The sequence below is a fragment of the Marmota flaviventris genome, chromosome 5 (assembly GCF_047511675.1).
Source record: "Marmota flaviventris isolate mMarFla1 chromosome 5, mMarFla1.hap1, whole genome shotgun sequence".
In the NCBI taxonomy this organism is placed as follows: Eukaryota; Metazoa; Chordata; class Mammalia; order Rodentia; family Sciuridae; genus Marmota; species Marmota flaviventris.
The window spans coordinates 2064614-2081375 of record NC_092502.1 but is presented as its reverse complement, the minus strand read 5'-3'; the positions used below and the strand labels follow the sequence as shown (position 1 = coordinate 2081375).

Genomic DNA, 16762 nt, shown 5'->3' with positions numbered 1-16762 from the left:
GAGAGCTGCCGCTGGCCTGGAACACACCTTCTACAAAGAACTGGGCACTGGTCTTGACATCTCCAGCATCGCATGTGTAAGAGTCCTCGTCCTCTGGCTGCACGTCATTGATGACCAGCTTGCGGTAGAGGCCATCGCTGACCATCTCATACTTGGATCCAGGCTGCAGCTCCTTGCCACCCTTAAACCACCGCACCTGTGCACTGGCCCTGGACACCTGGCACTCGAGCACTCCGCGGTGCTTCTCCATGGCAATCTTGTCCCTCAGCGGGCGGAGGAGGGTCACTGGCAACTCTGCGGGGTGTAGCCAGTGGGTTCAGGGCCCAACCATGAGCACTTTGGCAACAGGCTCCCCCAGCAGGGCTGCTGAAGGACTGGATGCTGCCCCCAACAGCCTGTGCACTTACACCTGAGGCAGCAGGGGCCAGATTGTCCCCATCCAGGCTGGTCTAGGACCAGCTGTGTGCCACAGACCACTGGCACCGTGATCGTGCCCCCCACCACGCCTCACACATCACAGCTGATGTGTACCCTGAATGTGCATGTCCAGCTCCACACACCACAGTCCCAGTGCCCAAGCCCCATCCCACATGCCCCCACCCTGCGCTTACCCCCACCCACAACCTCAGACCCTCCCACCTCTCCTGCCCTGGCAGGCCACATTGCCACCTGCTGGAGTGCACACCCTCCTCTCCAGTGATGGCTGCAACCCAAGGAGGGAGAGTTCACTGAGACCCTGAGTCCTCACACCCCCTAGGTTGCTCCTCCCTCTGCGACCACATCTTCCTGTGAAAGATGTGACACTCCTGTTCCTCCTCCTGACCACTACTGTCCCAGTCCCAGCAAGCGGTCTGGTCTGGGATGGCGGGGCTATCACATACCCCATACACCCCCACACCCCAGTCCCTCCCCTCCACACTCCACTCACCTTTCACTCGGAGGTGAGCTCGCGATTCTGCATTTTCTGCTACAAATTTGATCTCCCCTGCATCTTCTGCCAGGACCCTCCGGTAGATGAGAGTGTATGTCCTTCCTAGGGACAAAAGCCCCCAGCCCTGGAATGAAGGGAGCAGCCTGGGGGCGGGTCCACCCCACCTGCAGCCAGCCTGCCCCACACGCACCTTCCTGGCGAATACGCACAGTGTCACTGGGCCGCAACTTAATCCCCTCTCGGAACCACTGGCCAGGCACCTCGTCATGGGAGACTTCACAGGAGAAACTAGCACCTTCCTTCTCCATCACCTCCACGTCCTCCAGGGGCCGCACAATCTGGACACTGCGGCCTGAGGAGGGAGCAAGACCCAGCCATGCCTGCAGGTACAGTGGCCATCCTGGTGCTCCCACCCAGGGCTCCAGTTTGCTGAGAGCTAAGGGCACAGGCAGCCAAGCACCTGGCTGCAGGCTGCAGGTGCACAAGGAGGCACTCACAACCCTAGGCCCTGCCCTTTCCACCTGTCCAAGCCTCACCTTGCACCTTCAGAGAAGCAGAGCTCTGAGCTTCACCAGTGTCACACACATAGATGCCCTGGTCCCCCATCTCACACCGGTAGATGATGAGGCTTCTGCAGGTACCCTGGGCCACTATGCCCATGGTCTTGCCTGACCGTAGCTCCACACCATCCTGTGGAACCAAGAGGCCTGGTCAGGCACTGGTGGAGGGCAGCTGCCACTGGTGAGAGGCAGGGAGGGCATAAAGGAGTGGGAGAGAAGCACCTTCAGCCAGCGCACATCAACGTTGGGACGGGACAGCTCACACTCCAGGGTCACCTTCTCTTTCTGGGTAGCCACCATGTCCTGCAGTGGGCGGCTGAAGCTCACAGGCAGCTCTGGGAAGATAGGAGGAAGGTGATCAATGGTCTAGAAGGTGCTTCCCAGGCGGGTGATAGGGAGTTCTGGCTGTCTCAAGTCATACATCCTGGTCCTCAATGTCCCCATTGCCTCCCAGGCCACCTTGGGGAAGGAGGCAGGCCTCTCTGGAGTAGGTCCTGCTACCTCCACCCACTCACCAGTGACCATCAGCTGGGCAGACGTGTGCACGCCCTCTGCCTTAAAGGCCACTAGCCCACTGTCCTGTGGCTGCAGCTCCAAGAGTGTGAGAATGTGCGTGGCCCCGTGCACAGCCACATGGCACCTAGGCCCTGGCTGCAGTCGCAGTCCGTCGCGTGTCCAGGTACCCTCCACTTCAGCATGCGACAGCTCCACCTCCATAGTAGCTGTGCCCTGTTCTCTGGCCTCCACTGCCTGTAAGCCCCGAACCAACCGGACCTGGCGCACTGTGGAGATGCAGGAGAGGTGCTAGAGGTCCGCAGTAGCCAGAGCCCTGCCCTTCCACCAGCTAGCATTGGGACCCCAGTGTAGGCACAGCCAGCTTCCCCAGGAGGTGCCAGAGGTGAGCAGAGGCCAGCGGCCAGCGGCCCACACCCCAGGACCTGCCCCTCGGGATAAGGTGGCGCCCCGCCCCTCCCGACGCCCCAGGCCCCAGCCAGCACAGCGCCACTCACTTTCCACAGTGAGCTTGGCCTGCGTCTTGTCGTCTGGTGTCTCACAGCCAAAAAAGCCGCGGTCGGTGAAGCCCACGCTGCGCAGCACCAGGCGGTGGCGTGTGCCCTCCGCCTGGATCTCCACATTCTCCCCCGGCACCAGGACTGCGGCGTTCCGGGTCCACTTCACCTCGGGCCACGGACGCGTCAGCTCCACCTCCAGCGTCACAGAGGTCCGCTCCTCCACGGTCTTCGGCTCCAGCTTCTTCTTGAACAGCACGGGGGCCTCTGGGATGGCGCAAGAGCCAAGGTCATCCTAGACACCCAGGGCCAGCCCACCCATAGCCCAGATGGCCGCACTGCCCCCACCAGGTCCCTGCGTTGCCCAGCCTCCTAGCTTGGAACAACCGTGCCATGCCCTAGTGCCTGGAACTGCCAAGTGTGGCCCAAGGCCAGCAGTATCTGGTCTCCAGCAAATGGGTGGTGCCCATCGGAGCCACTAGAATCCCTGCACTTTACTACAACCAAGAACATGTGCTTGTGTAAAGGAATGAAAAGCAGACTCCAGAAGGCTTCCCCACCCCAGGCTGCTCTGTGAGTGCCCCAGTGCATTTGTCCCCATCACTCCCCCACTTAGGAACCTGCCATGACTCCCACTTTATTTCAGGTGAAGTTCTGGCTCTCAAAGCTTTCCCCGTCTCCTGCCTCTGCCTCTACCAGCTGCCAGCCTCACTCCCTTCACCTTCCCATCACCAGATCAGCTGGGCCCCGACTCCTCCAGGAAGTCTCCCTTGAGTGCCTCAACCTCGGTTGGCCCTTCCCCACCAGATGCATCTGCAGGATGGTATCTTTCCTTCTAGGGAGAAGGCGCCCAGCTCCTCATGTTACCCAAGTCACCTCCGCCTCCTGGTGGACAGGTTCTGTGTCCCCTGAGGTCAGCCAGACTAGCTGGCTGCAGGAACAATACAGCTCCTTGGAACCAGCCTGCAGGGGAGTCTGTGGCAGGGAGCTGCTTGCCCCACAGGTCCCTTTCCCAAGCTCACCTCTGACCCGGAGGGCAGCTGAAGAGGCGGCACCCTCAGACTCCACTGTGACCTGGCCTGCATCCTCCATTGCCACACTAGAGATGGTCAGGCTGCGGCTGGCACCACTCTGCGATATGAGGAACTTCTCACTGGGCTGCAGCTGGATGCCGTCCCGGTGCCATGTGACCACTGCATCGCTGGGGGACACCACACACTGGAAGGTGGCCTCGCAGCCCTCCTCTGCAATCACAGCGCTCAGCCCAGATGTGAACTTGACCACACGGGGCACTGCAAGGGAAGGTCTGCTTGAGGAGGTAGGAGTGTCTCTGTGAAGATCTCCACCCCTTGCACACCTTCTCAGGGAAGTTGCTGGAAGGTGGCCCACTGTCCCATCCCCTTACCATCCCCAGCTTACACCCCCCACCCCACCTAGCATACCACGGACACTGAGCTGGGCGCTGGTGCGGTCATCACGGCTCTCACACACATACTCTCCTGCGTCTTCCTCACGCAGGCCCGACACCATGAGCAAGCGGAGGGTGCCCTCAGCGGCCATCTGGAAGCGCTTGCCCGCCCGCAGCTGCGTGCTCCCACAGTACCACAGCACCTCCGCCTGTGGTGGGCTCAGCTCACAGGCCAGGGTCACCGTGCCACCCAGATCCCCCGTGATGGACTCCAGAGGCCTAGAGAACTTGGCAACCACCTCTGCAAGCACAAAGGGATGTCCGTCAGCTACCTTGTGTACCCCGAGCCCCACGGGGCTCTGCTATGGGTGGCTGCACCAGGTGGGTGCAGCAGGCCCAGTGGTCCTGGAGGAGCTCACCTTCCACCTGCACTGGGAAGTCCTGACTCTCCGTGCCTACCCGGCAACTGTAGACTGCACTGTCAAGCACCTGGGCTCCTCTGACTGTCAGGGTGTGCCTGTCCCCCAGGCTGGTGGCCTGGTGCCGCTTGCTGCGCCGAATCTCCACACCATCCTTGAGCCAAGTCACTGCCGCCACAGAGGGTGTGGCCAGCGTGGCTGTCAGGACGATGTCCTCATGTTCCCTGATCACCAGAGGCTCCCTGCGGCCAGATCTCTCCAGGGCTTGGGACTCAGGTGCTGGCTCTGGGGGAGGTCAGTTGACATGAAGGTGTAGGACTCTCCACACTAGCCCTAACCACTGCCTCTGTTGGGCCAGCACCTAAGGGCCACCATTTAGGGTCCCCAGGGTCATACAGGATGGCCAGAAGGAGTTGCTACCAGGTTGGGGGCCACCAGCTCTGTACCCAAGGTCCTGCCCTTCAGAGAGAAATCCACCCACAAACAGATACCACAGGGAAAAAGGGCAGCTAGCCGTCCAGATCAGGCCTCCCCCACCTGCAGGGAGGGTGGCATCCTCAAAGGCAGCCCAAAGAAACTGTGTGGGTGTCAGAACCCCAAGAGCAGAGACTGACAGGTAGGTACTGGGAGACACAGAGAGAGCCCCAGAAGGGAGAGGGCCAGTGGAGGCCAGGGAGGCCAAGAAGGCCCTCCCATCCTGCCCTTGGAGCACTTGGATAGAGCACTGGCTGCAGAGTCGGTGGCTGGTGGGCGAGTGGTCAGGAGCACAGTCAAGGTCAGAGGCTGCCACAGTGAGAAGTCTAGTGTGGGATGCTCTGCATCAACACTGCTGGCAGTCTTTGGGAGGGTGTCAGCCTGCAGGGACACTCCTGCCAGCCTTTCTGACAGAGGTACTGTGTGCTCAATAGATGCCAAGCCCACAGAGTGCAGAGAGGACCATATGGGTGGGTGGGGCTATGGAGGAAAGGGAAGGGGGCTGCGAATGAGACTGAGGTGCAGCGGGCAGGGTGCCATCCCACAGTGCCCACCTCAGAAGAGCTGGACTGTCAGGACCCCCAGGATCAAAACAAGAGCCAGGATCTGCAGAGGACATTGGGGCCAAGACTTCTGACAGCCAGGCTGGAATCCCAGCATGCAGGGAGACTTAGCATGGATGGAGACTCCAGCTGGGGAGGAGTTATTTCCACCAACTCTGGGCCCTAACAGCTTCCTGCACCTCCTGTGCCCCAGCCTCAATCACAGGAATTATGATAGGGTTGTGGTGGACAGGTACAGGAACCTGGGCAGGAGACCCAGAAATGTGCGGAAATGGCTAGGTGATCTGACCCAAGACTTTCCAGCACCTGGAAGCTCCAGGAAGGGGTCCCTCAAGGGCCCCAACATGCACAAGGCCAGAGAGCCCTGCAGGTAAATATTGATTGCCCCAATTGGTCAGGCAAGCATCCGTCCTGACCAGCCCTGGCAGGATGTCACCCACCTGTGACGTCCAGGCGGAAGGAGACCTTCTGGCCCCCTGCCTCGCAGCTGTACTCCCCAGCGTCCGCCTTGCCTGCCTGCTGCAACACCAGCTGCCGCCTGCAGCCAGAGGCCTCCACGTGCACCTGGGAGCTCTGGCTCAGCTTCTTCCCATCCTTGTACCATGTCACCTCGGTCTGGGCCTGGGCCACCTCGCAGCTCAGAGTGGCGCTAGCCCCCGCCTCGGTCTTCACCTCGCTGTGTGCCAGCTGCTCTTTGGCAAACACCACCTTGGGCTCTGGGTACAGAAGGGAGGAACACAGGTCAGGGACTCTGTCCAGGGCAGGAAGCCACCTGGAGAAAGACATCTGGCTGGACAACTAAGGACAGACCCTCTGCAGGCCACACTAGCTCATGCCCTGGAGAAGCCCTATCACCCTCAGCACAAGGGACCACAGTGTGTGACACAGCCCCCTCCCCTGCTGCATAGGGCTGTTCCAGGTGGGGACTCTCTGACAGGTTCCTGCATAGGCTCCTCCCTGGGGACACTGCACCCCCTGTCAATGACCAGGAAGAGTCTCCCCAGGACCATGCAGGGCATGAGCTCTGGGCAAGGCCCTGGCAGAGCCCAGCTCCTCCTGATCTGAGCATGTTGGCAGCTCCTCTGAAGCCTGGGCCACTCCTGTTAGCCACCAGTGTGTACTCATCCTGGGTGTCAGTCCACAGTTTCCACTCCATGACCAGTAGCAGTGTCCTCTTCCCTTCACTTTCAGCTTCTTTGTATAATGAATGCCTGAGATCTGACCACTGCTATGATGTGAACGTCTTCCCATCTTTCCACAGTGCCTAGAGTCTTCTGATGAGTCAGTGCATTTAGTTCTAATGTGATCAAATATATTGACCTCGCTCTTGTGGTGAGTGCATTTGGGTTCTATGCAGGAAAGCTTTCCTTCCTCAGGTCCTTACAAAGTACACACCATCATCTCAGATGTTTATGGTTTGACTTTTGCACTGAATTCTCCAACCCATCTTGAACTTACCCTATAAGCTGTGAATTACTGGTCTAATTCTTTCAAGTGGTTAAATGTTCAAAGCTCCATTTGTCAAAGTAAGGCAGGAGACACATAGGCAAATAGAAATCTGGACCTCAGAGAATGGGGTCCCACCACCCCAGATTCAAACCCTAGGCTACAGCTGATGGCTTGGGTTCTATTTTGTTTGGGCTCCTAACTGGAAGACTCTACTCGCGCTTGGAACCCACATTTCTTGCTGTTCCCCCAGGTTTCTTGATGACCTCAACATTGGTCAATGCCAAGGAGCTGCTTTGAACCTAGGCAATTCTTCTGTTTTAAAGAATGAGAACAAGACACATTCAAGTTAACAAACACATTACACCATCCCACTGTGGGAATAAGAAGTTAAAATTGCACACTCTGAATTGAGTCATAGGAAGACAACAGTCAAGTGAACTCTCCAGTCAAAGGTTAATTCCTCATCAAAGCAGTATAAAGACTCCTGGACAGAAGACTCCTGGACAGAGGGTCCCACAGTGCCCTTGGGGACCCTCCCATGCTGTGGGAGCTGGCCTTGCTTCTAATAAACCTGCTACCGAGCTCGCACCCAGCATCGTGTGCATACTTCATTCTCAGGTTGTGAGACAGGAACCCTCCAGTGCTCACACAACCCTGTGTTACAGAAGAGCCATCCTTTCTTCACACGTGTGCAGAATGGGAAAAGGTAATGCAGACCGGGTACTGGGACTCCACCTCTGCACAAGTCTGTGTGTGAGCTCACCTCTGCACCCCATCCCAAAACACACTTGCTTAGATGTTGACTGGGACTGAGCATCCCTGATCCTTCCACATATTTCTGTCCATTTATGTATATCTTTGTCATCTCTCAAAAAAGCACACAAGGTCTCTGATGTCTTTTATCAGGCTTGAAATTACTAACAGCACTTTTGAAGCTCTTTCAGATCTTTCATGGGGTCGTTTTCAAATCACTTATTGCTAGTGTGCTGTGACACACTTACTTTATATTGTTTTTATATATGGCACTTGCAATGTCTCAGATCTTACTGAGCCAGTGGTTTAGCTTTTGGACAAATCATACCATCTGTAACCTCCACTTCTTCCTGATTTCACGCCTCTCGTTTCCTCTCCTCCCTAACCGTGCTGTGCACTGCGGCTCCACCTGTGACAGCTGCTGCCTTGGGAGGTTCCTGCTCTCAGAGACACTCTCAGGGTTTCCCTTTGTGAATTTTGTACAATACTATTTACTAAATTGAGAAAGAACCTTCTTCTTACATCTTTTTGCACTGCCTTATAAATCTTAAGACAAAAGAATTTTATAGCATGATTGAGGATACATTTTGTCAAACATTTCTTCTGAATTTACAGTGTCAAATTTTTATCAAATACTTTATTCTGCACTTATATTGGTGAACTACATTTTTTTCAATCAGATATGATGATGTTTCATGTTGATTTCCTGATATTTGTAATGTTAAGCAGACATGTATCCCTGGATGAAGAATTCCATTAGCATTCTGATTCTTTAATATATTACTGAATTCAGCCTGCTAAATCTTTGTTCAGTTGATACTGACAACAGATTGGCCTAAAATATGAATTCCTCCTATTTTTTTGGTTTGGTGTTAGTACCAATGTTACTACTTCTGTAAGTGAGACTTAAAAGTGCACCCCTTTCTATTCTCTACAGGAACCTCCCTGGATACAGGAGAGTTCACTTCCAGAACATGTGGGGACTTCTCCACTGGAGCCACTTGGCTTCTACTGCCCCTTGAAAAGCCGCTTTCCTCCTGGCTTCACTGTTAACAGCCCTGAGAACTATGTAAGCTCTCTATTTCTTCTTGGGTCAGTTTTTATTTAGTCTTCAAGAAACTGGATAATTTATCAAAACTTTTCAAATCTGGTTGCATAAAATAATGTATATGCTTATTAAAATAATGTATCAAAAATAGATATTACAGGGTTTGGTATGTAGACCAAATATGGGTTGAGAATCCCTTTTCCAAAATGCCTGGGCCAAAAGTGCTTTGGATTTCAGATTGAAAAAAAAAAAAGATTTCAAGATCTTTGCAGACAAATGTTGAGCTTTCTTGGGGATGAGACCCAATGCTAACCACAAAATTCATTTATGTTTCATGAAGACCTTAAACACTGAGCCCGAAGGTGATTATACAGTGTTTTTAATAATTTTGTATATGAAGTGAAGCTGTGCAATGTGGAGCCCATGACTTGTGGTGTCATGTCAGCACAAAGCCTCTGCCTTGGGAGCATCTGGGGTTGTAGGTTGGGGATGCTATGTGGTATCCCTGTGGACTATGCCCACACTGACAGGAAGCTCAACTCTCCTAAGAAGCAGGCTCCATGAATCAGCAGGGAACCAGACACAGAGTCCCCAGGAAAAGAGAACAGCCTAGCCAGATAGTAACCTGGCCTCACCAACTGTGCCAAAGCACTATATTGATGAACTACATTTTTTTTAGAACTACGTTCTACTTCTAAGTTGCTAAGTTGAACAACAAGGGGAATTCTGGTCCAGAATATTGGAACTGGGGCTGAGGATGTAGCTCAGAGTAGAGCACTTGTCTATCAAGGCAAGGCCCTGGGTGCCCCAGAACCACAAAAAGAGAGAGAGAGAGAGAGAGAAAATAACACAAAACATGAATTGCTTTGAAAACAGGATTCCAACCTCTCCTGTGAGTAGCACAGCACGTGTCCACAGAGGGGTAGACAGCATGTCCGAGTCCTTGGAAAGAAGGGAAGAGTGTTCCAGAACACCTACACAACTGACCCTCCAGAGCCCATGTCAGCATTGGTCAAATCCTGATCTGGCTGAGTGTCTGGGATTTCCCAGGTTGGTTCAACAAACTCAAATATCTCTTGGCAGGAAGAGCGTGTAGGGGGCTGGGTGAGTCCTGGAGGAACTGTGGTATACTCCAGAGAGTGGGCTTAGCCCTGAGCACCAGGGAAGAGCAGAGTCCAGAAAAGTCTAACACTGCTGGGTCAGGACAGGTTCTGGGAATATGAGATGGACATCACAGGTGGACACGCCAAGTGCAGCACACAGCCATGGCCTCTTCACACACTTCCTCTCACACCCAGTAGCCTAGCCACAGGTGTGAGTTCAGGAGACGTACAGATATGGACATGGATGGAAAATACACCAGGTCACTGTGGGCACTGGCAAGGCTCCCCTTCATCTCCAAACTCAGTGACGGTAGAACCGCAAGAACTCACCTGTGACATCCAGATGGAAGGAGACCCTCTGGCCCCCGGCCTCACAGCTGTACTCCCCAGCGTCCGCCTTGCCCGCCTGCTGCAACACCAGCTGCCGCCTGCAGCCAGAGGCCTCCACGCGCACCCGGGAGCTCTGGCTCAGCTTCTTCCCATCCTTGTACCACGTCACCTCTGTCTGGGACTGGGCCACCTCACAGCTCAGAGTGGCGCAGGCCCCCGCCTCGGCCTTCACCTCGCTACGTGCCGGCTGCTCCTTGGCAAACACTACCTTGGGCTCTGGGTAGAGAGGGGAAGGACACATAGGTCAGGGACTCCAGAAGAGACCCAGCCCTGTCTCACAGCCTGAGCCCACCCCAGGAATGGCTGAGCAGAGTGTCCATCATGAGCAGAACATTGCATGGCCATGCCTAAGTTCTATCCTACGCATGACCCAAGCTGCAAATTCCAAGGCTGGTGGATGGACAGCTGGGCAGCCTGTCCTCATCAGAGCCCTAAGCACTTCCTGATCCACTCTGATCCTGCAGGTAACTACACTGTCACAGCCCACAAGGCCACCACAGCCAGGCCTACCTCCTGATGCCACCACCCTCCCAGTCATTGGGAATAGACCATGACCCTCCTCCTCCCTGGGACCCCAGCCCATCAGTGACTTCCCAGCTCTCCCACCATGCAGGGGGTACAAAAGCAGGGGGAGGCAGACACAGAAGGTAAGTCCACCTGAGCACCAAACCAGAAACCCACATCTTTGTTGGCCACAGCTACCAAAGGAATGCAGGAGACCAGACTGCCAGTGCTAGCCAATCAGCAGAGACCTCAGAGCCTGTGCAAGTCAATCAGCAGAGAGCCAAGTGCCAGCCAATCAGCACAGAGCTCAGTAACAGTGTGGGCCAGTTAGCAGACAGCTCAGTACCAGATGGGGCAAATTAGCAGAGAGCTCAGTGCCAGCCAATCAGCAGACAGCCAAGTGCCACTGTGGGCCAATCAGCAGAAAGCCAAGTGCCAGTGTGAACCAATCAGCAGACAGCCAACTGCCAGCAAATCAGCAGAGAGCTCAATGCCAGTGTGGAAAAAATCTGTAGGGAGCTATGTGCCACTGTGGGCCAATCAGCAGACAGCTGTCTGTCTCTATCCAGAGAGAGCCCAGCACCAGTCTGGCTATCAGGAGCAAGGTTCCCAACCACAGGTGGCACTTTCCCAGGCTGAGAGACAGATCACAGTGGGGAGGGGAGGAGATGAGGAAGCAAGAAGGGATAGACATGCAGGATTCCAAAGGGCCCAAGCAAGGGCTTCTGGAGCTCTGGGCCCAGCAAATAGGAACGGGCAGGTAGAGGGAGCCCCTGCCCCTGCAGGACACGCTCCCCAGCTACAAACAACTCCCAGTGCCCAACTCCACCTAGAGCTGGGCCACAGATGCTGAGGTCCAAGGTCAGGAAGGACACAGGCCTCACAGAGCCTAGGCTACCATAGGTGCCCTAGAGTTACCACCCTCCCTCCGTTCACCCAGCCCCAGCAGCACCCACCTGTGACGTCTAGACGGAAGGAGACCCTCTGGCCGCCAGCCTCGCAGCTGTACTCCCCGGCATCTGCCTTGCCCGCCTGCTGCACCACCAGCTGCCGCCTGCAGCCAGAGGCCTCCACGCGCACCTGGGAGCTCTGGCTCAGCTTCTTCCCATCCTTGTACCATGTCACTTCTGTCTGGGCCTGGGCCACCTCGCAGCTCAGAGTGGCACTCGCCCCCGCCTTGGCCTTCACCTCGCTGCGTGCCAGCTGCTCTTTAGCAAACACCACTTTGGGCTCTGGGGACAGAGGGGAGGGGCACACAGGTCAGGGACTCTGTCCAGGGCAGGAAGCCACCTGAGGAAAGCCATCTGGCTAGACGGCTGGGGACAGACCCTTCTGCAGGCCACACTAGCTTGTGCCCTGTAGAAGCACAGCACCCTCAGCACAAGGGACCACAGTATGTGACACAGCCTGCCCCTGCTGCATGGGGCTGTTGCAGGTGGGAACACTGTGACAGCTCCCTGCACAGGCTCCTCCCTGGGGATTATGCACCTGCCCGTCAGTGACCAGGAAGAGTCTTCCCAGGACCGTGCAGGGCATGAGCTCTGCTGGGTCACCCAGCTCCTGCCTGCTATGAGCCTGACAGCTTCTCCTCTGGTGATGTTCGGCCACTCCTGTGCCTTATCCTGAGGCCCATGTGGCTGAGGCTTTTCCTTTTCTAGCCAATGGTGCTTGGTCTCCCTGCTGAGACTTGTACTCAGTAGTCAGTAGCGTGAGCTCTCCTTCATGTTTGTTCTGGGGCTCATTACATATTTCAATAATAGTCCTTCCTTTCAGGAGACATATGTCGATCTGCCTCTGTGGGCAGCGCCATCATGTCCTGTGTAGGAACCTGTTACCCTGGGGTCATACACGATCTACACCACCTGCTAAGAGCTGGTTCTACTCCAGGTGGGAGTCTGACGCACCCAATTGATGACTGTGTGTGGAGAGAGGGAGACGTCACTTCCATTCTCTTCCATGAAGACCTGTGGCTGAGGTCTCCACACCACTCACCTGGCAGCCATCCTCTTTCTGTGCCCCACACCCTTGCCATGGTAAAAGGTGCTCTGAGGATGCTCAGGTCTCTGGGCTCCATGTGCTGTTCTCCTGACCCTGTCTCTATGCCCTTGTGGTGCCCAGCTGTCTTCTGTACTATGGCTGAAGGGTACGTCTGGGTTTAGACAGATTGAATGTTCTCTCTTTGCTCATGGTACTGTGTCTCCACCTGGCCTTTGGACTCAACTTGACAATCTTCACACTCCCTGAAAAAGAACTCTGTGGATAATCAGGAGCAGACTTCTCTCTGTCTTCTACACGTTTCTCAACACTGACTCGTGTCACCTCTGTGTCCCCCTAACATACTTACTAATTTGTCCTCTGAGGCCTTAAATATGCTTCCTCTGCATGCAGTTACAACCACGGTACTGGGGATGCTATGGTAGTTCTGTTACTTTCTGACTCTCTGCAGCCCATCTACAGACAGAAGGGTTGACCACCGCCTCTGTGGAATCTACGCTCACTTTACCCAAGCTGTGAGTCTCTGTTTGATATTCCTCCTCAGTATCCACATGAGGCTGGACACACTGTCATGTGGCCCTGTTGTCCTTAAAAGGGAAGTGCTCAGAGTTATGCTAAAGGGTGGCGATTGCTGCTGTGGTGCCCTCCACAGAGGACTTAGAAAGCTCCTCTTCTTACCAGGGCAGGGGTTTGCTGCAGTGCTGGGACCTGATAGGCCTCCCACACGCAGGCAAGTGCTCCACCATGGAGCCACACCCCAGCCTAAGAAGGTCTAAACACAAAAGAAAACTAAACTATGTCTCTCAGGCGAGAAGTCAAATTCTACTGCAGCAGCAACTCCTTCCTGAGGGGTCTCTCTGTGTAAACAGCTGCAGTCTCCAAGTCTCTGCTTCTGTAATCAGACTTGCTCAGCAGCTGTGGCAGCTGCTAGGAGATCCAGGAGGGAGCAAGGCCATTTGCATGAGGGAAGTCTTGAAACCCAGGAGTCTGTTTTGTATTAAGATGCTGAGAACAAAGGGGAGAGCTCAGCCTTCGGAGAAGACTCTGTCGAGCCGCACAGGAGCTGAAAGAATCTTGCTCTTTACATCTCCAAGCATAGCTTGTCTCTCTCCAGTGCCATATTTTCTGTAACATTATCGAGCACTCCATTCTCTATTGTGGGAGACCAATCTTGCACTTGACTGAGTCATACGCCCCAGCTGGGTGCTGAGGCACTCAGTCACAGAAATGTGGCAGAGCTTTCCCCACCCTTCTTGGGTCTGAGGGTCGGTGTCTTGTGCATGGGTGTGTCTTGCTACAGCCCCATGGGTGGAGCTATGCTCACCTGTTCCTTTGTAATATAACCCCTTGCCCTGTTTAGGATAGAATCTTCCATGGAAGTGCCTTGTGTGTGTCCCCTTCTCTTACTGTGCCCTTGGCTGTGGCCTACCCAGGTGTCAGTCATCCTGCTGACAGTGGACATCAGGAAGATAGACTCAGACCCCTGAAACCTGACCCCTTGCCTCATTTGAATAGCTTCTCCTTAATAAAAGGGGTCAGCATGTGCTCTCTCTCTCTCTTCCTGCAGACCCTTAAGGTCAGAGGATCTGTCACAGCGACCTCAATGAAAAAGGTATCTGTGTCTCTTGTGTGGTTATTTTGCGCAGTCCAGTCAGCCCACTTTCCCTGGAGTGACCCCTGAGCCTTTTAGTCATGAACTGAAACCCGGCACTCTATCTTCTGAAGGAGACTCATGCCTTTTCTCTCATGGTCTCTTCAAGCCATAATCATACTGATTTGTTGATATTCTGATCAATAAACAACCTTGTGTCCTGGATTCCAATCTTCACCCAGTGTGTACTGTGCTCTCAGTATGGGCCCCATGCAGTTTGCCAGTGTTCTGCACAGGATTTTGGCCCTGGTATCCATCTGAGATGAGCCTGTGATTGCAAAGTTGAATGCACTCTTCACCAGATTTTGATGTCAGTATTATACCATCTATATAAAGTGAGTCAGGGGGCACATATCCCCTTTCTATTCTCTAGAAGGATGATCATGAACAGAGTAGTTTATTTCAAAAATACATGGTATAATTTACCCATGATAAATGAATTTAGCCCTTTTGAGAGATTTTTTAAATTAGACTCCATTGCTTTAAAAAGCTATAGGATTGTTTGAGTTCTCTACTTTTTCTTGTGTAAGTTCTGATGTACTTTTCCAGGAATTGGCTAATTTGTCAATTTTTTTCAAATTTCCTTGCACAAAATCATAAAATGTCACAAATACCTTGACAAGAACACACACAGTGAGCCTGTGTTTGGTGCCCATGGCAACAACCGCTCACACGGGGCACAGGACCAAGCCATCACACGGCAGCTCAGGGCACCTGCCCCCCAGGTGCACCCTGACACAGGGCACTACACCAGTTCCCAGAGCTCTCAGGGGTCAGCAGTGAAGCTAGACACAGGAATCGCCAGAGAGATGCTCAGAAGTCTCTGCCTGGCCAGTCAGGTTGCTGTGGCAGTGACACAGCTCCAACAAAACCCACAGGTGTGCCATAAGCTTCACACTTGTTCCACTTCCATGTTCACAAATTAAACTCCTAAGAGGCACATTGATGCACAGTGCTATAATCAAGAAAGAGAAAAACAAAATTTGCTCTAAAAAGAAGACTCCAAACCTCAGAGGTTTGCCTAAGGAGTGTGTCAACCAATCACTGCTCGTGGCGTATGCAGCACAGGCGTTGCCACAGACTGTGGACTTGCACGATGCCACAGTGGGCACACAGAGAACGTTGAATCCACATGCCAGGAGAGAAGCAGGCCAGACACATAGGCACGATAACCTGTGGGTCAACCCTGAGATAACTCCTAGTATGACCAGAGCTTGGGTTTCCCCTCATCAGGGTCAAAGACACTGAAATCAGAAGCTGGATGTCCCTCACAACCGGGAGAGTGACGCTGGCCTACCTCAGAACTGAAAGCCTGGTAGAGACGCAGTCCTGGACCCGGAGGGATATCAGGACAGCTCTGAGCAGCTGCCAGGCATGACCAAGCCTCTGAGGCACACAGGGCCCTGGTCCTTCCTGTCTTCCCTTCCAGGACCCCCGGCTCAGCCTTAGGCTTGACCATGGAGTGGGGAAGATGGGGTAAGCAGTTGGGGGAAGTCAAGTGGAAAGACCACTGGGTCAGCCATGGGTACAGCCAGTCATCACCTCCAAACAAGCCAACTTAGTGTCCCATAGGAACTCACCTGTGACGTCCAGGCGGAAGGAGACCCTCTGGCCCCCGGCCTCGCAGCTGTACTCCCCAGCGTCCGCCTTGCCCGCCTGCTGCACCACCAGCTGCCGCCTGCAGCCAGAGGCCTCCACGCGCATCTGGGAGCTCTGGCTCAGCTTCTTCCCATCCTTGTACCATGTCACCTCTGTCTGGGCCTGGGCCACCTCGCAGCTCAGGGTGGCACTGGCCCCCGCCTGGGCCTTCACCTCACTGTGTGCCGGCTGCCCCTTGGCAAACACAGCCTTGGGCTCTGGGGACAGAGGGGAGGGACGCACAGGTCAGAGATTGTCCAGGAAGCCACCTGGGGGAGGACAACTGGCTGGACAGCTGAGGACAGACCCTTCTGCAGGCCGCACCAGCTCGTCCCCTGGAGAAGTCCAGCATCCTCAGTACAAGGGAGCACAGTGTGTGACACAGCCTGTACCTGCTGCTTGGGGCTGTACCAGGTGGGAACACTGTGACAGCTCAGACTCCTCCCTGAGGACACAGCACCCACCCCTTAGAGACCAGGAAGAGTCTCCCCAGGACTGTGCAGGGCATGAGCTCTGGGGAGGGTCTGGAAGGGCCAGCCCAATATCCCTCTGGGTGTGTCTACACTGCTCTGGCTCCCACCCACTCTCCTTAGCCCCATGAGGTAGACGCTGCCGATGTCTGCTGCATTGCTGTGTACTGCTCTGGGCTGCTCTGGGCTGCTGTGTCCTGCTCTGGGCTCCCCTGGGCTGCTGTGTCCTGCTGTGGTTTGTTGTGTCCTGCTTGGGGCTACTCGGGGCTGCTGTGTCCTGCTCTGGGCTGCTATGTCCTGCTGTGGGCTGCTGTGTCCTGCTGTGGGCTGCTGTGTCCTGCTGTGGGCTGCTCTGGGCTGCTCTGGGCTGCTCTGGGCTGCTGTGTCCTGCTGTGA

General features: G+C 54.8%; 1 protein-coding gene across 1 annotated transcript in view; it reads right to left on the bottom strand.

The window, feature by feature from the left end:
- Positions 1-16762, bottom strand: part of Obscn (obscurin, cytoskeletal calmodulin and titin-interacting RhoGEF) — a 128710-nt gene that overhangs the window by 73539 nt on the left and 38409 nt on the right. Inside the window, 12 exon segments of the mRNA XM_071611901.1 lie at positions 28-294; positions 929-1033; positions 1468-1621; positions 1714-1826; positions 2007-2273; positions 2502-2768; positions 3524-3793; positions 3944-4210; positions 4329-4607; positions 5806-6081; positions 10049-10324; positions 15839-16114. Of these exon segments, the coding sequence (XP_071468002.1) occupies positions 28-294; positions 929-1033; positions 1468-1621; positions 1714-1826; positions 2007-2273; positions 2502-2768; positions 3524-3793; positions 3944-4210; positions 4329-4607; positions 5806-6081; positions 10049-10324; positions 15839-16114 (2817 nt within the window).